The sequence below is a fragment of the Leptopilina boulardi genome, unplaced genomic scaffold, assembly GCF_019393585.1.
Source record: "Leptopilina boulardi isolate dan_hultmark-lab unplaced genomic scaffold, ZJU_Lbou_2.1 LbouV2_122, whole genome shotgun sequence".
Taxonomy (NCBI): domain Eukaryota; kingdom Metazoa; phylum Arthropoda; class Insecta; order Hymenoptera; family Figitidae; genus Leptopilina; species Leptopilina boulardi.
This window is the reverse complement of record NW_026137666.1, coordinates 2,025,935-2,047,446: the sequence shown is the minus strand read 5'-3', so window position 1 is coordinate 2,047,446 and position 21,512 is coordinate 2,025,935. Positions and strand designations below refer to the sequence as shown.

At 31.2% G+C, this 21,512-nt stretch overlaps 1 protein-coding gene across 1 annotated transcript in view; it reads left to right on the top strand.

Moving 5' to 3' along the window:
* Positions 1–17,388, top strand: part of LOC127286910 (troponin C, isoallergen Bla g 6.0101) — a 57,782-nt gene extending 40,394 nt beyond the window's left edge. The window contains exons 4-5 of the mRNA XM_051313548.1: positions 8,918–9,169; positions 17,116–17,388. Of these exons, the coding sequence (XP_051169505.1) occupies positions 8,918–9,169; positions 17,116–17,150 (287 nt within the window). The 3' untranslated portion in view covers positions 17,151–17,388. The remainder of the gene's footprint in view (positions 1–8,917; positions 9,170–17,115) is intronic.
* Positions 17,389–21,512: the final 4,124 nt, after the last annotated feature.

The following is a 21,512-nucleotide window of genomic DNA, read 5'->3' as shown; positions in this document are numbered from 1 at the left end:
TACTACCTAGGAAAGGTTTTTCATAAAAGCTAATTGCTCCCTTCAGGTACAAATTTTCAAGACCCAACTAAAGAGTAGGGGGGTGTTCATCTAAGTTGAGAGAAACCAAAAATCAAATAAAAATCTAAATACAAAATTCAACACTCCCACTAATTTAAATTTTTACCTGTTACATTCATTTTGCTTCGCAGGTAGATAAACTGTTCTTTCGGTAAAGGTTTTGTTTGGATGTCAGCTACTTGTTCTGATGATTTAGTATATTCAATAACAATTTCACGTTTTTCGACAATTTCGCGGACAAAATGGTAACGCACATCTATATGTTTTGTTCTGCTATGGAACTCTGGATTATTTGCTAATTTTATTGCCGATTGATTATCTACATACATCAGGACACTTTTACATTCAATATTCAGTTCGTTTAACATTCGTCGCAACCATACAGCATCTTTAGTTCCCTGAGCAAGGGCAATATATTCAGCTTCCGTTGTAGAGAGCGAAACAACACTTTGACGTTTACTACACCAAATAATTGGTGCATTATTTAATAAGAATACAAATCCGCTTCTTGAACGACGTGTAATTGGGCAACCTGCGTAATCAGCATCAGTGAAACCTATCAACATATTTTTACTCCCACTTGCTTTGTACTCTATGCCAAAGTCTAACGTACCGCGTAAGTATCTAAAAATTCTTTTAACTGCGTTCCAATGTGCCATCGAAAAATCGTTTAAAAATTGACTTAAATAATTAACGATAAATTCTATATCAGGACGTGTTACTCTCGCTGCAAATAAAAGTGAACCAATAGCTTGACGAAACGGAACACTAACATTTTCTTTATCTTTCTCACTTGCATCCACAGCACTCAAAACAAATCCGGGTTCAGCTGGTGAACTTACAGCATTCGCGTTTTCCATTTCGAATTTACATAAGATCCTTTTAATATAATTTGATTTCTTTATTTTGAGACATTTATTTATTCTGTCACGTTGAATTTCAAAACCTACAAATTGATCAGCTTTTTCTATTGAGATTTTAAAACCCCCTTGTATCTTCCTTAAGATTTGATTTATTGTCCCTAGTGATTTTGACACTAATAACCCATCATCAACGTATAATACCAGGTAAATTAGTTGATCATTCATTCTTGCTACAAACACACATTTATCGCTTTCAATATTTTGAAAGTTAAATTTACTCAAAAAGTTCACAAACTTTTCGTTCCAACAACGTGGAGACTGCTTAAGACCATACAAACTTTTTATCAATTTACAAACATGATTTGGTTTTTCTACATTCTCAAATCCTTTTGGCTGTTCCATAAATATTTCTTCGTTTAGCTCACCATTAAGGAAAGCTGTCTTCACATCAAATCTTGACATTTCGAGATCTTCACTAGCACAAATGGATAATATCACACGCATTGATTCATACCGCACAACAGGTGAAAAAGTCTCAAAATAGTCTACACCTTCTCGTTGAGAAAATCCTTTCTTTCTTAGGTATAATTTTCATAGAGCGCGGTCATTTCCTCGTTCATTGCCTTCTTCCATTCACTGGATTTCTCAGATGATAAGGCCTCGTCAAATGAATCAAGTATTGTTTCAGCAAAATAAGTCAAGGGGGTTCCATAGCGATCTGGTTGATTTATTTGATTTCTATTGCGTAAGCGTTGTCGAATATTTTCATTATTTTCATCATTTCTTACTTGTATTTCCCTTTCCCTTAAAACTTCTGCTTCATTTTCTATTATGTCATTTTCTCTGCGTCTTTCAGCGGGTTCTTCTGGAACTCCAAAATCCAAGTCGAAGAAAAACGATTTATCAACGTCATTGGTTTCGAGATTTGTTTGATAACTTTCATCAAAATCTACATCGTTACTTATATAAATCTTACGGCTTTCTGTATCCCAGAGACGATAATTTACAGACTGACCTTCATAGCCTACAAGAATCATTTTTCTGCTTTTAGGATCAAATTTCCTTCTCTTTTCTTTTGGTATATTGAGATATGCATTTGATCCAAAAATTTTTAAATGTCCCACGTCAGGTCTTTGTCTGAACCAAGCTTCATATGCGGTTTTCTCTGAATTTTGATTCAGTACAACACGATTCAGTAAATACGCGGCAGTGTTAAAGCTTCTGGCCATAAACTTTTTGGCACGTTTTTCCCGATCATCATTGATCTCGCACAATCGATTAATGTTCTAATTTCACGTTCAGCTTTTCCATTTTGTTCATGAATGTAAGGTGCTGACAATTCATGTGTAATCCCTTTATCTTCTAGAAATTTGGTGAACTGATTCGACAAGTACTCAGTTCCATTATCAGACCGTAATACTTTAATCTGGTTCCCTGTTTGCCTTGTAATCTCTGCTTCAAATTTCTTAAAATATTCGAATGCTTCTGATTTATGGCGCATAAAGCATACTTTTCGAAATCCTGAGTTTTCATCCTTAAAAAGGATAAAATACCTGGAACCCCTTGGAGATTCGATGTTTATAGGACCACATACATCTGTGTGGATCATTTCTCCTGGTTTAAAATTTTTATCTCTTGCAATTGATTTATGGGGTTTTCTGGTTTGTTTACCAAAAACACATGGTTCACAGAAAAAATCTTCATTGCCTATATTCCTTAATCTTAGGGCTGCAGATGCTCGTTCTGTTGCTTGGATGCTTTTTATATTTATATGGCCCATCCTTTCATGCCAGAGTTTTAGCGTAGGCACTACACTTCAATTGCACTCAGAAAGAAAACTTTTCACTACAAACAACATTTTAAACAAATTGCCGCGGTAACGTGTCCCAACAGATGACAGTTTTCCATCCTTATCGCGCACTTCACAATGGGTTTCAAAAGAATGAAATGAAAATCCCTTATTATTTACAGCTCCCACTGAAAATAAATTCCTCTTTAATCCTGGTACATACAGCACATTCACTAACTGTCTATCATAAAATCTTCCGTCAATTTCTACCTGAATGTTTATGGTTCCTATTCCTGCTATGGGTAAAATTTTATCATTCGCAGTTCTAACATTAACAATGTCCTTCGGAGTTTCAAGATGGGAAAAATACATTTTTTCCGGCGTCATATGCATGCTTGCTCCGCTGTCTGCAATCCAAATATGTTTTTCCTCTGGTAGTATTTCCGTATGCAGAGATGACACGTCACAAACATAAGTATCGCAAGTATCGGCGACTTCACTTTTCTCACTTGTCTTCTTGATTTTGTCTCTCTCTCTTTTTATTTCATTCTCTCTTCTGTCCCAGCATTCTCTGGCCCAATGTCCTATTTGTTTGCAGTAATTACACTTCGTTTTTCCTTTTAATTCGCGAATTTTTCTGGATTTTTCTTCTCTCTCCGCTTCTGTATTATTGCCTAAGTATTCGGGTTTCTTGTTTAAACTCATTGTATTCACCTGTAGGGCGAGTGAGGATAAGCTTTCTTCTGTTTCGCGTAGTCGTTTATCTTCACGTAAAATTCTGCTGATTAAATTTTCAATTTTCTGGTCACTCGAAGCAGTGCATTTCCATGCCATGCAGTAAGCTGAAAATCTTGGCGTCAAACTGCTCAATAATTTTGAAATTTTTTATTTATCTGTTAAATTTTCTCTCATGCTCTCAAGTTTCTTACATATATTTTCGAATTTTTCAATTTGTACATTTAATGCTTCACTATCAGTAATTTTAAATTCATAAAACTGCTGCCAGATAGATGTTACCACATCTTCACTCGCATCTCCATACAAGGCCTCTAATTTCTTCCAAATGGCATTGGGGCTCGAACAATTAATTAAATTAGGGTGTATGGCTTGATCAACTGAGCTTAAAAGAATCACTGCTGCTTGCGACCTTCCTTTCTTCCACGCTTTCCAATCGTTTAACTTTGTAGTTTTGTCAGGTTCTACATCTGTTCCGTCAATAAATTCTGTCAATTCTTTTGAGTCCAGTAAGAACTGAACTCCAAACTCCCATAGGTGATAATTCTTGCCATCCAACTTAATAAGATTCACAGATTCTTTATCAGTCATTTCCGAGGAAACACTCTCTATCACAGATCAGAACACTTTCTAAACTTTTTCACTTCACTTACTATATTGCGCAGTGGAAGCGTGCTGGGCCCATAACCTGTTGGAGTTATTAGGTTCACAAATAAATTCACACACGATTATTCTTTATTTGAAAATGTTTATTTGAAATATTAAAATTTAGTGACGTCGAACGAAAGTAGACAAAATGTATATAAGAGCGTGAGAAAGGCTGAGGTCTTGAAGTTACAAGTTACTCGTCAAGGAGCTCGGCCTGTACTACCTAGGAAAGGTTTTTCATAAAAGCTAATTGCTCCCTTCAGGTACAAATTTTCAAGATCCAACTAAAGAGTAGGGGGGTGTTCATCTAAGTTGAGAGAAACCAAAAATCAAATAAAAATCTAAATACAAAATTCAACAATATTATTTTTCTTTGATACTTATAATATTAAATTAACAGTGTAAATTTTTTCAGTGAATGAATTGGAACGTAATTGTAAAATTTTATAGAAAAAGTGAAATCGCGGCAATTCATGCAATCGCGGAAAATCCCACATTTACCCCATGTGACCTGGACAGTTAAAAGGGACCTTATGTCCGAAAAAATCAATTTTCACTTTTTTGTTGATTCTTATAGGAAAAGATGTGCAGTTCTCAATGTAACAATCCACGCATATCCAGCTTCATTAGTCTTTTTACAAATGCGGTTCAAAGATGGACACAACTGGTATAAAAAATCATAAAAATTTAAGTAGAAAATAGGTGAATAAAAATTGATCAAATTAGCTAGAAACTCTTTACTTTGGGGTTTTTAGGATCGCTGATTACGAATCTGGTATTAGATTTTAAAAATTCAAAATGGCGGATAACAAAATTAAAAATTAGTTGAATTTACTTAAAACTTCTTAGTCGGAGGGTTTTTGAGGTCACTGATTACGAATTTAACATCATATTTTTAAAAGTAAAAATGTCGGACAACATTTTAAAAATTGATCGGATTTGCTTGAAACACGTTACTTGGGGGTTTTTAAGTCGCTAATTACGAATCTGGCATTAGATTTTAAAAATTCAAAATGGCGGATGACAAAATTAAAAATTAATTGGACTTGCTATTCGGGGGGTTTTTGAGTTCGACGATTACGGATTTGCCATCACATTTTTAAACGAGTTTTAAGCAAATCCGATCAATTTTTAAATTTATTTCGCCATATTGGATCCGCTATTTTGAATTTTTGAAATATGATGGCAAATTCGTAATCAGCGACCTCAAAAACCCCCGACTAACAAGTTTCAAGCAAATCTAACTAATTTTTATTTTTATCATCCGCCATATTGGATCTACCTTTTTGAATTTTCAAAATCTAATGCCAGATTCGTAATCAGCGACCTCAAAATCCCCCGAGTAACGAGTTTACTCGCCATATTGGTTCCGCCATTTTGAATTTTTGAAAAATGTCATCAGATTCGTAATCACCGACCCCAAAAACCTCCAAGTAACGAGTTTCACTGAAATTTGTTACACTTACAATATGTTTAAAGCAAATCCATATGATTCTTTCATTTTTTTGGGTGACATATTGGATCCGACAATTTTAATTTTGAAAATCTGATAGCAGATTCATAATCAGCGACCCCAAAAACCACTGAGTAAAGAGTTTAAAGCGATTTCAACGTGCAGGAGCATCATTTTCAACTTATTAACTTTGACGTCGTTTTTCTCGAAAACTTGATTTCTAACGTAAGGTTCTTTTTAACTGTCCAAGTCACATATACCTATAAACAAAAACATAGCGCAACAGAACGCAAGGAGATGCGGCTTTTGTTCTGATTTTCAACTTAAATTTAAGTTATTTATTTTATTTGTCTCAAAACAACGTAATTATTAATAAGTAATGCCTAAAAAAATAATAATATATTTATCCAAATTACTTTGTCCCGGGAAAATTCAAACGCTTACACAAAATTTTATCGCATTGTTTATACCATTTGGTTAACAATAAAATTATAAACTAAATGTCATCGTGCCTTTGTACTCGATGTGTATTACTCCCGAAAAATCATCTCATCGAAGTATATAAAAGAATTAAAAAAATAAAATACCAATTGCACCGAATTAATGTTTTTCGCGACAGCAACGCAGCAAATACTCGAGTTAACTTTTTGATTCACATGAAAATTTTTTAAAAAATATATTACAATTTTTATAAATTTATTTTTTTAAAAAACAATTAATTTAAATTTTGAACTGTACAAGACATTTTTTATAATCAATTTCGTTTCTTTTCGCTGTTTTTTCTTATCAAAAATTTTAAATATTGACATATATTTTATATTTATTATATTGAATTTTTCTGACAATTTTAAATTGTAATGTTTTCAACATGAGCAACTTTTACTTAATATTTTTTCTTTAAATGAAATTTATCACCATTTTTTAAAGAAATATTAAATATTAATTAATTAGTAATATTAAAAATTTGCCTTTGAAATTCACCTTCTATTTCTATGTAATAATTGTTTCAACAATTTCAATTAATGTTTCTTTTTATTGAAAGAAATTAACTTTTTTTTAATTATGTGAATCAAAAAACAACAAATCGAGCGTGTGAATTTAATGTAATTACTTACCATATCAGTCTAATGTGACTCTCACGCTACTGAGACTTAATTATGAATTGCTGCTTGCGCGCTTTGGAGAAGATCACGAAAAATTGCAAATTTGCTTAAATCTAAATTATTTTTAAAAAAAATTGTAGTACTTAACATTATTTTTGACAAAGTTTTCCTAAAACAACGAAAATTGAAATTTCATATTTTTAATCTTCAGAATCTTTGGAGTTTTTCTTTTTTAATATAGGTGTCTCTTTTACCTGCGAATAAGTATCGATCAACGCTGAAGTAATTTCCGAAATTCATTGTGCACGAATTTTTTCTAAAAACAAATCAAATAATTGTAATAAATATTAAATTCAGCAAATAATAAAATATTTAAGCATATTATTTAAATGGTAAAAACTTACGTGGCACTGAATTCTCGTTGTCCAAACAGTATAGGGTTGAGGGTTTGTTTTCTATTATTATATAGGTGATGACCGTTTAATTCCTGTGAGTGGAAGTGGTGTACTCATACTTTACTTTGCAATACCTATGCCCGAGAACGCTACTCACAATCAGGCTTACCACAATACACAGGCCCGGGCCGGTGGAGTGGGGGTATAAAGTCGGTTCTACAATAGTCACGTGGACGTACGACCTCACCAATGGTAATCTGTATTCGTTTCTGTTGCACCTATTCTTGAACGGCCTTCACTGGAGTGGAACGGCTACTGCTGATGTAAGAGAAACATATAGAAACCGTCTAGCGTTGCAAGTACATAGCTTCTAGGGCCGTTTTTGAATTGAGATTTTTAGCGCATACTTGATAAAGTGTATACTCGGAAAGTATGCACTGTTATTGTTTTTCCGTGCGAAAAAAAGGACACTGCATACTTCCCGAGTATACACTTTATCAAAAATGCGTTAAAAACCTCAATTCGAAAACGGCCTATTATTGATTTTTTTTTTTGGTTTTGAATAACATTGGCATTAAAGATATTTGGATTTTGAGGATAAAATATGATATTGGATAATATTGGTATGAATGTATTTTGATATTGGAAAAAAATATTGATTGTTTGATAATAGTGGAAACAGGCCTTTGGAAAATTAATTAAATCGAAGGTGGGTTGAATATTGTTTTACGAGCTAAATAATAGTTTCCGACCTGAATATTGATTTAAATATCAATTATTAATTTGAGAGACAAAGAGATTTTAAGACATATTAGATAACTTGATTTAATGAACCGGTTCAATTTGGCATTTTTGGCCAAAAATTAAAAGAGCAGTGAAAAATAAGTTAAATAATAATAATCATTATCGAAATTGATGCAATGTGAAAAAAGGTTAAGCAACGTCAATTCACCTATATATAGGACTATCATTATTGCATTCGTTTGCTGTTTTATAGTTAATGAAATATTTTATAGATGAAACAAATGTAAATAAATTTTTTAAAGCAAGAAACTGAAATAGAAGATTTGTTTAATTGAAAAGTGACTTATCAGTATTTGAAATTTGAGAAAGGATACCATGTCGAACGTAAAAGAATATTTTATTTTAAGTAATGAAGATTTTTATATTATTGAAAATGTAAATTAAATTTTAAATAATATGCATAATTATGTATAAACAAGAATGATTGAGAAAAGATTAAAATTATTTTTTCATTATACAAAGTACTTTGTATTTATAAATGCTTCAGTTAATTGTTCCAATTAGAGAAGGTGATCAACATATTCAAAAAATTTTTAGCGGTAATACGAGTTTGGTCATTTGATTTGTGTCTATTACGATTGGGTAAAACTTCATATTTATGAAGGTCTTAATGCGGTTGTTATCACCTGCGCCACCCATACATACCTCAATCACGGTAAGGCACCCTAACCTTAAAACTACGTATTTAATTTTTCCTACCTTTTCCATATAAAGCACTGATATTCACTGAAAACATAAAAAAATAATTAAAAAAACAATTTGTCAAATTGACAAAAAGTAAACAAAGCGAAAGCACATTACTGACTTCAGTAGTCTTGAGCGAAAACCAGAGTTCGCCATTAGAACAGTGGAATGGAATTAAACTTGCGCGCGAAAATTTAAATTTGGAATTATCAAATTTTTGACATAAAAAAAAGAAAATTTTGTAGTAATAAAAAAATCAGACAATAATAATAATTATTATTATATTATAATTTAAATTTTACTATAATTATATACACATTATCTATATTATTAAATAAAAAATTGTTACTTTAATAGTTATATCATTTTTTTATATTTATTAGGATCCGGCGAATTAGAATTTGAAGAATTTTGTACCCTGTCTGCTAGGTTTCTTGTTGAAGAAGATACTGAAGCTATGCAACAGGAATTGAGAGAGGCTTTTCGGTTATATGATAAAGAGGGAAATGGATACATAACAACAGATGTATTTAGAGACATCCTACATGAACTAGATGATAAACTTTCTCCAGAAGAACTTGACCTTATGATTGAAGAAATTGATGCGGATGGCTCTGGCACCCTTGACTTTGATGGTAATTATTATTTGTACCCAACTATTTTGTTTCTATTTTAAAATATAGGCTTTATATTATTGCGAAGTCACAAAATCGCGGCAGCAATTTAATTACATTACATTAGTACGTAAATTATAAACGTAATTTATAGAATGGAAGTTACAAATATCCATTACTATAACGCATTATTATTATTAAAAATTTAGTAGTTTATTAAAACACTCGTTTTGACCCTAAGGTTTATACAAGCGGAGTCTCAAAAATACAATATCTTAAAAAAAAATTAAAAAAAAAACAGAAAAACAATGATTGTAACATTCTAACATCCACAGCAAACATTCAATATTCTTATTTATTATTCTGTAATAATGCGCTCTTTTAATATATTTCCAATTAAATTTACAAAATTTGTTGTTGAGATAATATCTTCTGAAGACATAATCTCAAGCTAAGCAACGATTCTATCCTCTCTACTTTCTATTCTCGGAAAATATAAATCGCAAAGATGGGCACAGGCCGGACAATCTATAAGAATGTGGAATAGCGAATCATAATCCCCATTGTAAAACACGCACGTCTTTTCTTTTTTGGAACAGTGTACCAAATTTCAAGACATAATTCTACAATTATATTTATTAATTAATCTAACTCGAGCCAAAAGTCTTTTACAAGATAAGGAGGATCTACATTTTAAATATGACTGCATGGCTGGCTGGCGCGATAGGCGAGGGTAAATCTAGAGACTACTTAACTCCGAACAGCTTAAATCGTCTTTAGCCCGAAGAAATCGCTGGTATTTCTCCAGAATCAAACCCCCGCAATAACTGACAGAATCCAGGGAGAGCTCCGACCAATAATCGAGAGAATGGACCTCAAAACTCCACCGACAGCCAATCTCGCGCTACTTGTCGCTTTATCAACTTCCTGAGAAAAAGAACATGAAATTAAAAAAATAACGCCCAAATACATTGAAAGAAATTCGGGTGAGCAGCAGTACCAGCAAGTACAACTGCTCTATCAAATCGAAGAACGCTAACAACCCTTTTTTCAATCGGCTGGCATCTCGTTTCGAGAGCTCTGACTACCCGCAGCGGTAGAGCTGATGTTTCTTCCATAGCCTTACCTTGTCAATAAGACAGCTGCTCACCTGTATCGGTAGCGCACCGCTCCCAAAACGGAATCTTAGGCATACTTTGAGTAAAGGAACGCAGCGCTCTCAAAGCTGAGACGTCTGTCCATCCAATTTTTTCAGTGTAGGTATACTATTTCATCTTAGTTTTGTCGGCGTTTACAATTAAGTCATTTTTAATACAATAGGATCGCAAAGCTTCCAACTTTTTACACAATTCAACCAGTGAATCTTAAAGCATCACATAGTCATCAGCATAACCCAAAATGATAATATCCGAGTGATAATCTATGGAGATACCTCTACAACCTTCTTTTCTTAGATAACATTCCAACTCAGAGATAAATAACAAAAAAAGAGGAGGAATAAGTATCTCACCCTGTAGTAGCCCTTGAGTAACTTTAAGGTATTGAATAGTGAATTGTTTTAGAGCTGAGACCAAAACTGTACAATTTTTCTCACAAAAGTGAGTGTGAAACTGATGGAAGGGCTCCCTTAAAGTCGATAAAAATGGCATATACTACTGCATTAGGTTTAGATGAATGAATCTGAATGACTGAAAGTAGAGTGAAAAGATTATGCAAGCAGCTTCTGCCTTTTCAGAAACCTGATTGGGATTCAGGAATTAAATTAAAATCATCCGCCCAAGTAGCACGTAATATTACAGCAATATTACCCAGTAACATTACTGTAATATTACAGTGATATTAAAATGTCCGCCTCATGGTAATATTACCGGATAATGTTATTGTAATATTACACGGTAATATTAAAGCAATATTACTGTAATATTACATTATACCCTAATATTATTTCACGAAAAAAATGTACCCAACCGGGGAATTGAACCCCGAACTCAAGGCACACAAGTCCAGATTTTTACCAACAAGCCACATGAACTTACAATATATTTATGATTGTGATGCTTTATGAGTAACTGAAATAAATCTGTAATATTACTGTAACATTACCGTAATATTACTCGGTAATATCATTATCAAGGGGACATTTTAATATCACTGTAATATTCCAGTATTATTACCGGATAATGTTACTGTAATATTACGTGCTAGTCAGGGCACGACTGCGAGATTCGCCATCCAATTGACCAGGTGAGAAGAAGCCAAAAATAAGAGCGAACTTACCGGTGTTGAACGCAGCAATCCCTTGTGTATCAATGCGTTATTGATAATTATTATGAAGCGTGAGAGGTTGAAACCACCAGTGATACAAAATTGAATTAAAATGAACACAAACAAAAGTATATTTATTATATTCAATAGAAAAGTCTTTTTAACAAAAAGGATATATCGCGATTACAATATATCGTGTACATATAATTTTCTGAACGCGATAAGAGATGTGTCGTAGATCGACGCTCGCATCAGTCTAATTTTGACTATGCGGTTTTGTCGTCAGCTTGACGACAATCGTGCGCGCCACCTAGTTGGTTGCCAGCGTAGATTTAAATATTATAAAAATATATTACATGAAAATACGTAATATTAATGAGGAATGATATCGAAGGGAATCCGATAATAATCTAAGTTAAATTAACGAATATAAAATAATATTTGGATCGTTACAACTTTTTCTTTTTCTTTTTCAAAATAAGACTATAATTTCGTTTCGCTTGTAAAAAATTAGATTTAAATTCAGTCACAAAATTATTTTCTTTAGCCCGTTTTAATGTTGAAAGCACTTTTTGTATCCCTGCATTCCTGATCGAACCATGGTTGCTTATTATTTATTAACCAAAAATGCCTGGCAGGTCGTCTCATGCGGAAAGAGAGGAGTTACAAGACCCGAAAATCGCAAAAGAGAGGTAGCCCATCCGAAGTACACCATACCAAATCTATCACACTAGATCCCTGGGGTTCCACGAAAGTGTATTTTGCCAATAAAATTTAAAGAAACATTAATATTATCTAATAAATTTATCATATCCGCATCGGAAGGAATATAAACCAAACCCAGAACAGAACAATTAAAATTAGACACAATATACCGTATTTTTACAAAAATAAAATTGCTACTCATCGGCAGAAGCTCTGCTTCATATACATCCAAGTTATAGGCTAAAAGAATACCACCCTTGGCTCTGCCAAAATTATTATCCTTGACAGCACAAGAAACAATTGACTTGAATTTGCGGAACACAGCTTCAATTGTGGATTCGTAGACCATGTCTCACTGATACAAATAATGTTTTGATCCCTCAAGATGTCGTAGATATCCACTACATTACTGAAGTTGTGTCAAAAAATCATTTTTGTCTATCAAAAAAATCCTCAAAGACATCCGCGTGTAATTCATGCGGATTCCGTGAGTGAATTTGGGCAGGGAATAAATTTTGAATCTACGAAGATTTTATACTTTATTTTGTTGTCTTTATTTCAAAAGTCCTCATGGAATCCATGACGATTTTGTACTTTAATTGTTTCTTTTGTTTTTTTTAAATTCCCAAGGAATACACGAGGATTTTGTACTCTAATCGGTTCTGATAGATTTTGAGACGCTCTTTCATATGGTGTGAACCAAAAAATCATAATTTGTCAAAAAATTTACTAAAAGTGAAGTTAAAGAAGAGTACTTTTACGAAAAAAACCGATTTTTTGAAAAATTTAAAAAAGGATTAAAAAATCAATTGAAATCGCTTGAATCTCGTTACTTAGCCCCGAGTAATGTTTTTCAAGCAAATGTGTCCGAAATTTCAAATTTTTAAAAATTCGACCGCCATATTGGATTCGCCATTTTGAATTTTTTTAAATCTGACTTCAAAATGAATGTGAAAAATGTAGAAATTTTTACGAGAAACTTTTTGTCTGTACCTTTTTTATGATTTTTTTTGGCGAAGAAAAAATAAACATACCATAGTTATCTTAATTTCACAAATACCATAAATATGAGAATTACAATATAATGTATTACACCGAGTTGTACATAAAAAATTCATACGTATTATTAAAAATATATATTATGTCTTTTCCATCCCTTAGTGGAGAACAATTTTATAATATTTTCTTAAATTGAAGTACGTGAAAAAAAAGTTTTCTGGGTCCGAGGGACTGCGCTCAGTCAACTACTACCATAAGAACTGTAAAATAATGTATTAAAAAGAGTCTTACATAAAAAATGCTTACATATTATTTAAGATGTACGTTATAGCATCAGCTTATCCAATTGGATAACGATTTTGAAAAAATATTTTCTTAAATAAAAGTATATGAAAAAGCAAATTATCTGAGTCCGAGGAACCCATCTCAGCCGAGCAAGGGTTAAGTACCTCAGCCGTTAAAGACAGATATGAACCTCTACAAAATTTACGATCTCACTACTCAATGAAATGAATTTAACTTAAAAAAATTCCAATAACTTTTATCTTCAGTAGTTTCTAAGTCCAAGTTGAACTTAAAAAATAATATTTTCTACTTATGAATTCTATTTTCAAAATTTAAAACAAAAGACTTCTTTATGTGTCAAAGTATGCAATATAAGCTATGTATAATATTTTTTAAAATTAAAGATATTGTAAAATGGCGGCGTCATAGGCGTTTAATGTTAGATTTTTGGTTTTGCGCCGTGCAGCCTACAGGTCTCGAATCTCAACCAAAATCAAAAAATAAAATTTTTATCGTTAAAATACACAAATACGGTATACACGACGAAGAGAAAATTAAAAATTTGTTTTTTGAAAATTTGGGACTATTTTGAAAAAAGAATTAATTATTTTTTATAAACAATCTACAAAAAAATTGTTTAAAAATTGTCTTTAAAAAGCAGCTCGTCATGCAATAGCCAGTAGGTTAAGGAAGATTTCTGGTAAGTTTTATGAAAATTGGGTTAAAATTTGTCTGAGCTGCATTGCACTGCGCGCGAAAAATCACTGCATTTGCTAGCATTTTAAGTATTAAACTTATGTATACTATAGACATTCATACATCTAATTATAGATTAGTAATGTAGCATCATATTCTACAGAGAGGAAACTAATTTTTAAAGAAAAAAAATTATAAAAAAATTTTTTTTACACGAGTTTTCCCCCTTAAGACATCCTACAGAAATCTAATGGCGAGGACATAGAACATTCTTAAAAAGTCTTTAAGACGTTCCAAATACGTCATTTAGTTAAAGTCCAAAAGACGTCCCCAAAAAGACATCCTTACAAATAGCTATATTTTTCAAACGGCTTGCTTGTTTGAAAATCCCCAAGGTCAAGTAGAAGCGATATAACAAAAAAATTTTGTACAATGCAAATTGTATAAACAAATTAATTTTGTAAGTTTTCAATTTTTTCTTAAAAATTGCTATCTCATCTTTCAGAAAGTACAATTAATAGTATTGTTTTAATTAATTAAATGTTAATTAATTGTTTTCTAGAGGTTTGCAATTTTATGGATAAACGTCCTTAAAATCATAACTTAATTTTTTATTGTTTTAGATATACATAAAAACATGTTAAAAGATTTAATTTATTATATTTTGCAACTTTTGAGAAAAAGAAATTATAAAAAACCTTTAAATTATGAGTTTAAAAATTTACGAGACCATTTAATGTTTTTACTCCTTTTTCAGGATAAGACATTCAAAATGAATAAATAAACAATTGGAGTGTACTGTTATTATTCATTCTGTCTCAATCGAAAATTAATTACGATAAGAGTGTGTAAACATTCATATCAAATTTTTTTTGTCAAATCAGATGTTCAAAAGAACAGTATAAATTTTTTAGTTTTCCAGAAACAAATTATTTTCTCAAGCAATATTGTAGCCCAGGCCAATACTTTCTGAATAGCATATAAAAATCTTTGCTAAATTTTGTCTGTCTAAAAATATTTCAGAAAAAAAAACCCGTCTCAACCCGTCAACCGTCTAAGTTCCATACCCATTGGATAATATTTAAATCAAATCTGCTGTGCACAAATGGATGCCATAGAAAAGCGCTACGTATGAATAATTACTTAACATATTTAGTAACACTTAATTAAAATGTAAGCTTACACAAAGCTTATGATAAGGTTACAGAAAGCCGTCCACTGTAGGCTCGCTGTATGTAGGATATTTGTAACTCACATTTAACTTACCTGAAGTTTATTATATAAGTTTAGATATGCTTAATTTTTTCTGTTTGTCTTATCTATAGAAATAAGTCAAAAAATAAATTTCAGTGACAAAAAATTCAAATATAATATGACCTTCAATGCAAGTACCTACCTGCCCACACAGCACCGATAATTCCTCAAAGATTCATTAAATGTTTAAAGGTTAACCTGGGAGCATTGAATCGCCGGGTTCAGAAAAGTCAATTTTCGCGTTAAACATTTGCTCACATGCGGACATTTTAATATTTATTAATATTAATTGCATGTGAGCAAATGTTTAACGCGAAAATTGACTTTTCTGAACCCGGCGATTCAATGATGCCAAGTTAAGGAGGTTCATCCCAAAATCGATTTTCTACAGATTTTTTAAAAATTTTTAAGATGTATTATTGACATTACTTTACATGTGTTGTTCAAATTTTATTGAATTTTACCGTATCATTTTCAAGATAAAAATTGATAAAGTTTGAAGTTTTACATGGGAACAGTGAAAAAACATGAAAAATGACCATGTTTTCATTAATTAAAAAAAACGGTTCTACAGATTTTTTTCAAAAACTAATATGTTTTAAATTATGAGTTTTAACAGTTTTTACAAAAATATGAAATTTTTTTACCGTTTGGTTGTGAAGTAAATGTTAATCAAAGTTAGCAACTTTTGAACTTATCCCATGTAATTAAAAGAAAGAAGAGGAGAAACGGCAAATTAACCTCTAAATTGGCCAGTGGAGCTCAACTTTTATGGACTATAGCTGTCGGTTTTAAACTTACGGAAAACCCCTAATAGAATGAGTACCGCTTGAAGGGATGAACCTCCTTAAGGGGAGGTTCCAATTGCGAAGGCTAAAATGAACACAAACTTTGACAATTTTTGCGGGGAACGGTTATGACTTAGTGATGTAGTTTTTTCTTAAATAAGGTACCTCCTTGAACTTTTAAAACATATATTTCATTTTCAAAAAATTTCAAAATGGCGACCAATATGGCGCACCTAGTAAACAATGTTTTTTTAAATAGGGAAATCGGTGGTCATTCTACAATGCGCAATTTTGAGTCTAAAACAAAAACTTAAAATTTTTTAGAAAGGTGTCATCATAAAGAATAGGTTATACCAATACCCCAGTAGAATTTAGTTACATTTAATTAGACGCAAATCCGATGTTGATTGATCAAATAGTTTAGACGCTACGATGCCCACCAGTTTAAAAAATTCTTGTTTCGAGAAAAACGCGTTTAAAGTTTTGGGAACATTTTGAAGCATTTTTATGTGTAACATTTGTGTACTCTAAAAAATCGATTTAATTTTCCTGAAATTCCTTACTCGGGGGATTTTGGGGTTGCTGATTACGAATGTGATATAAGATTTTCAAAATTCAAAACAGCGGATCCAATATGGCGGATGACTTACCACCTCAGCGGTTCTTAGCTTCGGAACGTCGTGAGTTCACGACGCTATAGAAACGAAAATATTCTTCGGATCAAAAAATCGCTTTACACAAATATTTCACACATATATAGCTTTTAAAAAATGCAAAAAAAATATTTTTTTACTCCCGCAATAGGAACCTCCCCTTAACCTTTAAAAATTAAATGAATCTTCGGGGAATTATTGATGCTGTGTGGGTAATAATAAATTAAAAAAATATTAGTAGTCCTCCGATTTCGTAATAATCTATGTAATTATCTAGCTGTGTAAATACCTTAATGACATTTAATAAATTTCTATTTTTCAGAATTTATGGAAGTTATGACAGGTGGTGATGACTAACTGTTACAGCACAGTAAACTTCATTAAGAATATTATTTATAAGCAAAGAAAATGAAGATTGAAAAATGTAATAGTAATAGTATAATAAGCCAAAAAAATATTGTTATTATTTACTACGACACAGAATTTTAAATAAATATTTTATATTCATGTTAATAATGTAAAATTTTAAAACACCACACTAAAAAACTGTATTTCATTGTATGGATTAATAAATGTTAAAAGAAGTTGTAAAGTATTACTTATAGTCCAATCATTTCTAAGAATTAGAGTAAGGGGAAGTGCGCAACAATGAGAAACCCTCTTTTTAAAGACATAGTACTATACCAATTAAAAATTTTTTCAGCACTTCTTGGCATTAACATAAAGTTTGTATAACAAACCAAATCATTAGAAAGTAATTCTAATAATTAATTGTATAACATTACGCGATAAATCTGATGTAGCATGGAATTTGCTGACTTATCAAAATACTATATACGTCACTATTGTTGTCAGTAAAGTCTGTTCTACGGCTAGTTCCAGAATGGAGCAAAACGTAACGCAGACGCGACGCATCGCAATGTTAAGTGGAGTCCAGAATAGGCACGTTCGACGTGGTCGTGGTGACGTCACAAAGTAACTGCTACCAACCGTTAAAATTATGCGTGAAATATGTAATGACACTGAAATGCCAAAAATAAATATTTTAGTTTAATTAATTAGTTAATGAAGGACAAATTTTTTTAATAAAGAATTTCACTGGTCGTCAGTGAAATGTAATTATTTAATAATTAACTGCAATAGTGCATTGAATTTTTAATGTAATTTAATTTTATCTAGTGAAAAATAAGCCCAAGTAGAAATATCCGTAGCTCGCCGTAATTAAACACCGGCATGGTACTGATCCAATACTGGCTGTCGGTATTGACTTTCAGTACTGGCAGTGTACTGACTAATACACCGAATCAGTACTATGTCGGATGTAAAAAAATATTAAAACCAGTACTGGCAGTACACTGTCATTCACACCGAATCAGTACTATGTCGGTGATAAAAAACATTAAATGAAAAAGTCTTTAAATTATTCCAATAGGTAGAAAACGATGATTTTTTATTTAAAAAAATGTATATTAATTTCTTTCGAATACTTTCCCTCAAAATTTTGGATGTAATTGTAATGTATTATTATATACCTATATAAAATATATTTATGTTTTTTTAGTTATTTTAGTACTCATTGAAATATGTGCATTAAGTTATTTATCATGCATACAATAACAATAAGTTGAGAATTTTTTTCTAATAGTTTTAAAAATAAAGCAAATGTAATTTTTTCACTGTAATTTTTAAATATTATTAATAATTAAATATTAAATTTAAAAAATTTTTCACCATTCATATTTTACAGTCGTCTTTTATTAACTTATTTTTAATTATGTAATTCATCAATCATTTTTGTCTGTTTTAATATTATTTACGGTAAAAATAATTTATTAAAAATATTTAACTGAAATTGATATCCAGTTTTATTTCATTAAATCTTTGTAAAAATTGAAAAAATTTTGTGAGTTTAAAAAATTTAAGAATAAATTCATTTTATTTTCGTGATCAATAGATAATACAAACTTTGAAATCAAAACTTTTGTATTAGGTGAACTACTTCAAGTCAGCACTTCAAGCCAGCGCGGCTGTGCGGTATGCGTATCTGACTTGCGTTCTAAGGGTTTAGGGTTCGATCCCCCATGCGTGCGAGATTTTTCGTTCTTAGTTTTAAGTGTTATAAGTACAATATTTGTTCATGTGTAATATCAATTATTAAATAATTATTAAATTAAGTATAAGTGCAAAGTAAAAAAAATTAAATATTATGAATTTAAAAAAATAAAAAAATTTACAACACAAATTATTTTTTGTAAAATAATTTATTAAAAATAAAATAATTTAATTAATATAAATGATAATTATTATTTTAATTATTTATTGTTAATAATATTTTATATATTCTAAATAACATTAACTATTATTGGCTTCACATTACCTGTTCGTGGTAAAAATGGGAGTAATAAGCTAATAAGGATGAAATTTGCATTGGAAAGCGTGTTTTAGCATTTTGTAAAAAAGTGAGATTTTAAGTCCGGATGAGTACTTTGCCAGTATTATGCCAGTATTATTCTAGTACTACGTTAGTACTGGTGAGCGGGACAAAATCAGTACTGGACAGCGTTACCAGCCAGGGTTGGTCCACTACTGGCCCAGTACGGCAGTCAGTACTATTATACTGACTAGCAGTGTTGGGTCAGTACTATGCCAGTGGCACATTTCTACTTGGGAGGTTATATGCCCTGTAAAAAAGTTGGATAGCGAGAATCGGGAAAACGTATTGAAGCTCGGCATGTTGAATCCGTTATTTGAATTTTAAGATATTGGAGTGTTAGGTCGAATCCGTTGTTTGTAGTTAGTCCAATACGTTCGATTGAAAATAGCCTTAAAACGAATCAAAAAAAGGTTTTAATTGGGATAAAAGTGACCTTTTATTAATAAAAAGGTAAAATAAATTGTGGAGAGACCAGAATTAAGAGAAAAATGGAACTTTCAATTAAAAATAATAGAATTAGGTTATTTAGTAAATGTGTTACCATTGAAGAGAGCTATTCGTCAGGTAAGTATGCTACTCTTTTTACCGACAATGGATACAAGTTATTGAATTTAAATTTCTATTGTCGGTATAGAACTGAATAGAATAATTACTCTTTTTTATAAACTAATTAATAGCAGTTAATGTAAATAGTGATTAATAAAGAGACAAAACAAGAAAATTAATTAATAATAATAAGTTCAATAATAAATGAAAGGAAATGAGAATAAATAAACTAAATCCTCATTTTAAAGATAAGACAAAATTATTTATTCACGAATATTAATTGATTAATAATAAAAATAACCACAACTTTTTTACAATGCCCATGTATATGTTAAATAAATAAATATATTAAAAAAAGTATAGGGGAGGATGGGGTAAGGATAGTTAGGTAAGACATTTTTGGATCAAGCAGCTAAAATTCAACAGGCATCGGAAAAAGAATAGTATCGTTCGAAAGCCTGTTTATTTAGCTACAATTTTGTAATACATTATTTTGCTGTGGATTGCAATGCCTTTGAGATATTAGCAACAAATTAAAAAAAAAATTTAATTTAAATTTTATCAAAATTATTTTTACGAAAAATAATCAAAAAAAGACATTAAATTTTGGGTTTTGTTAATTTCATTGGATAAAAGCACCTCAAAACACTTCAAAGCACTACCAAAAAAATTTTTTGGACTTAAATAAATATTTAAAACAGTTAATATCTGAAACAGTGTTTTAAACAGAACTGACAAATTTTAGAAAAAACAGGATTTTCACAAATAAACACGTAGCTTCCACAAATGATATCGCATCAAGATCAAATTTTTCTTTACGTCTTTTGGTGTTAAAACAAGTATATATGAAGAATAGTGCTCTTTTTGAAGAAGCCGTATAGGCAATAGAACCACTAACTATCCTTGCCCCATCCTCCTCTAAGGCCTTAAATTAATTTTCTTTTTATACCTTTTATTAACTAAAAACTAAATCAGTTGTAATAATTTTTTACTTTCCAAATTGGAATTAACAAAGTATCATAGGTTTGCAGGGATAAGTGTACCACTAATTTCAAAAAGCGTATATGCGCTAAAAATTCAAGGAAATTTAATCGTTAATTTAATGAAATTTCACTAATTAACCTTTATGTACGCAAATTAAAATGACTAGTATATTTACCGCTTTTGAAATTTTAAAGAGTAGGATAATAAAATTGGTGTTGAAGCTGAGGAAAAAGAAGCAGAAGTGGAAAGCATGAAGCAGTTGGTGTAGAATTATTACATCGCCCGACAAAATTCAACTTTTTTTTCACACATGAAAAAATCAATGATTTTCAGAAACTAGGACCAAAAACAGATACCCGTGTCTGGCCGTTTTGCTAGATCAGGTCATTTTTTGCTTTTAGGGGTAAAAACAACCCTTAAATGAAAGGTGATAGGAAATCTTGTACAAATTAATAATTTTTTATGAAACCTGGTATCTCGGGGTTTTCCGGGTCGCTGATTACGAATCTGATGTCAGATTTTCAAAATTCAAAATGGCGGATCCAATATGGCGGTCGAAATTTATAAAAATTCACCAATTCATTTGAAAGTTGTTACTTAGGGGTTTTTGGGGTCGCTGATTACGAATATGATGTCAGATTTTCAAAATTCAAAATGGCGGATTCAATATGGCGGTCGAAATTTATAAAAGTTCATCGAATTTACTTGAAACTTGTTACTTTAAGGTTTTTGGGTTCGCTGATAACGAATATGAT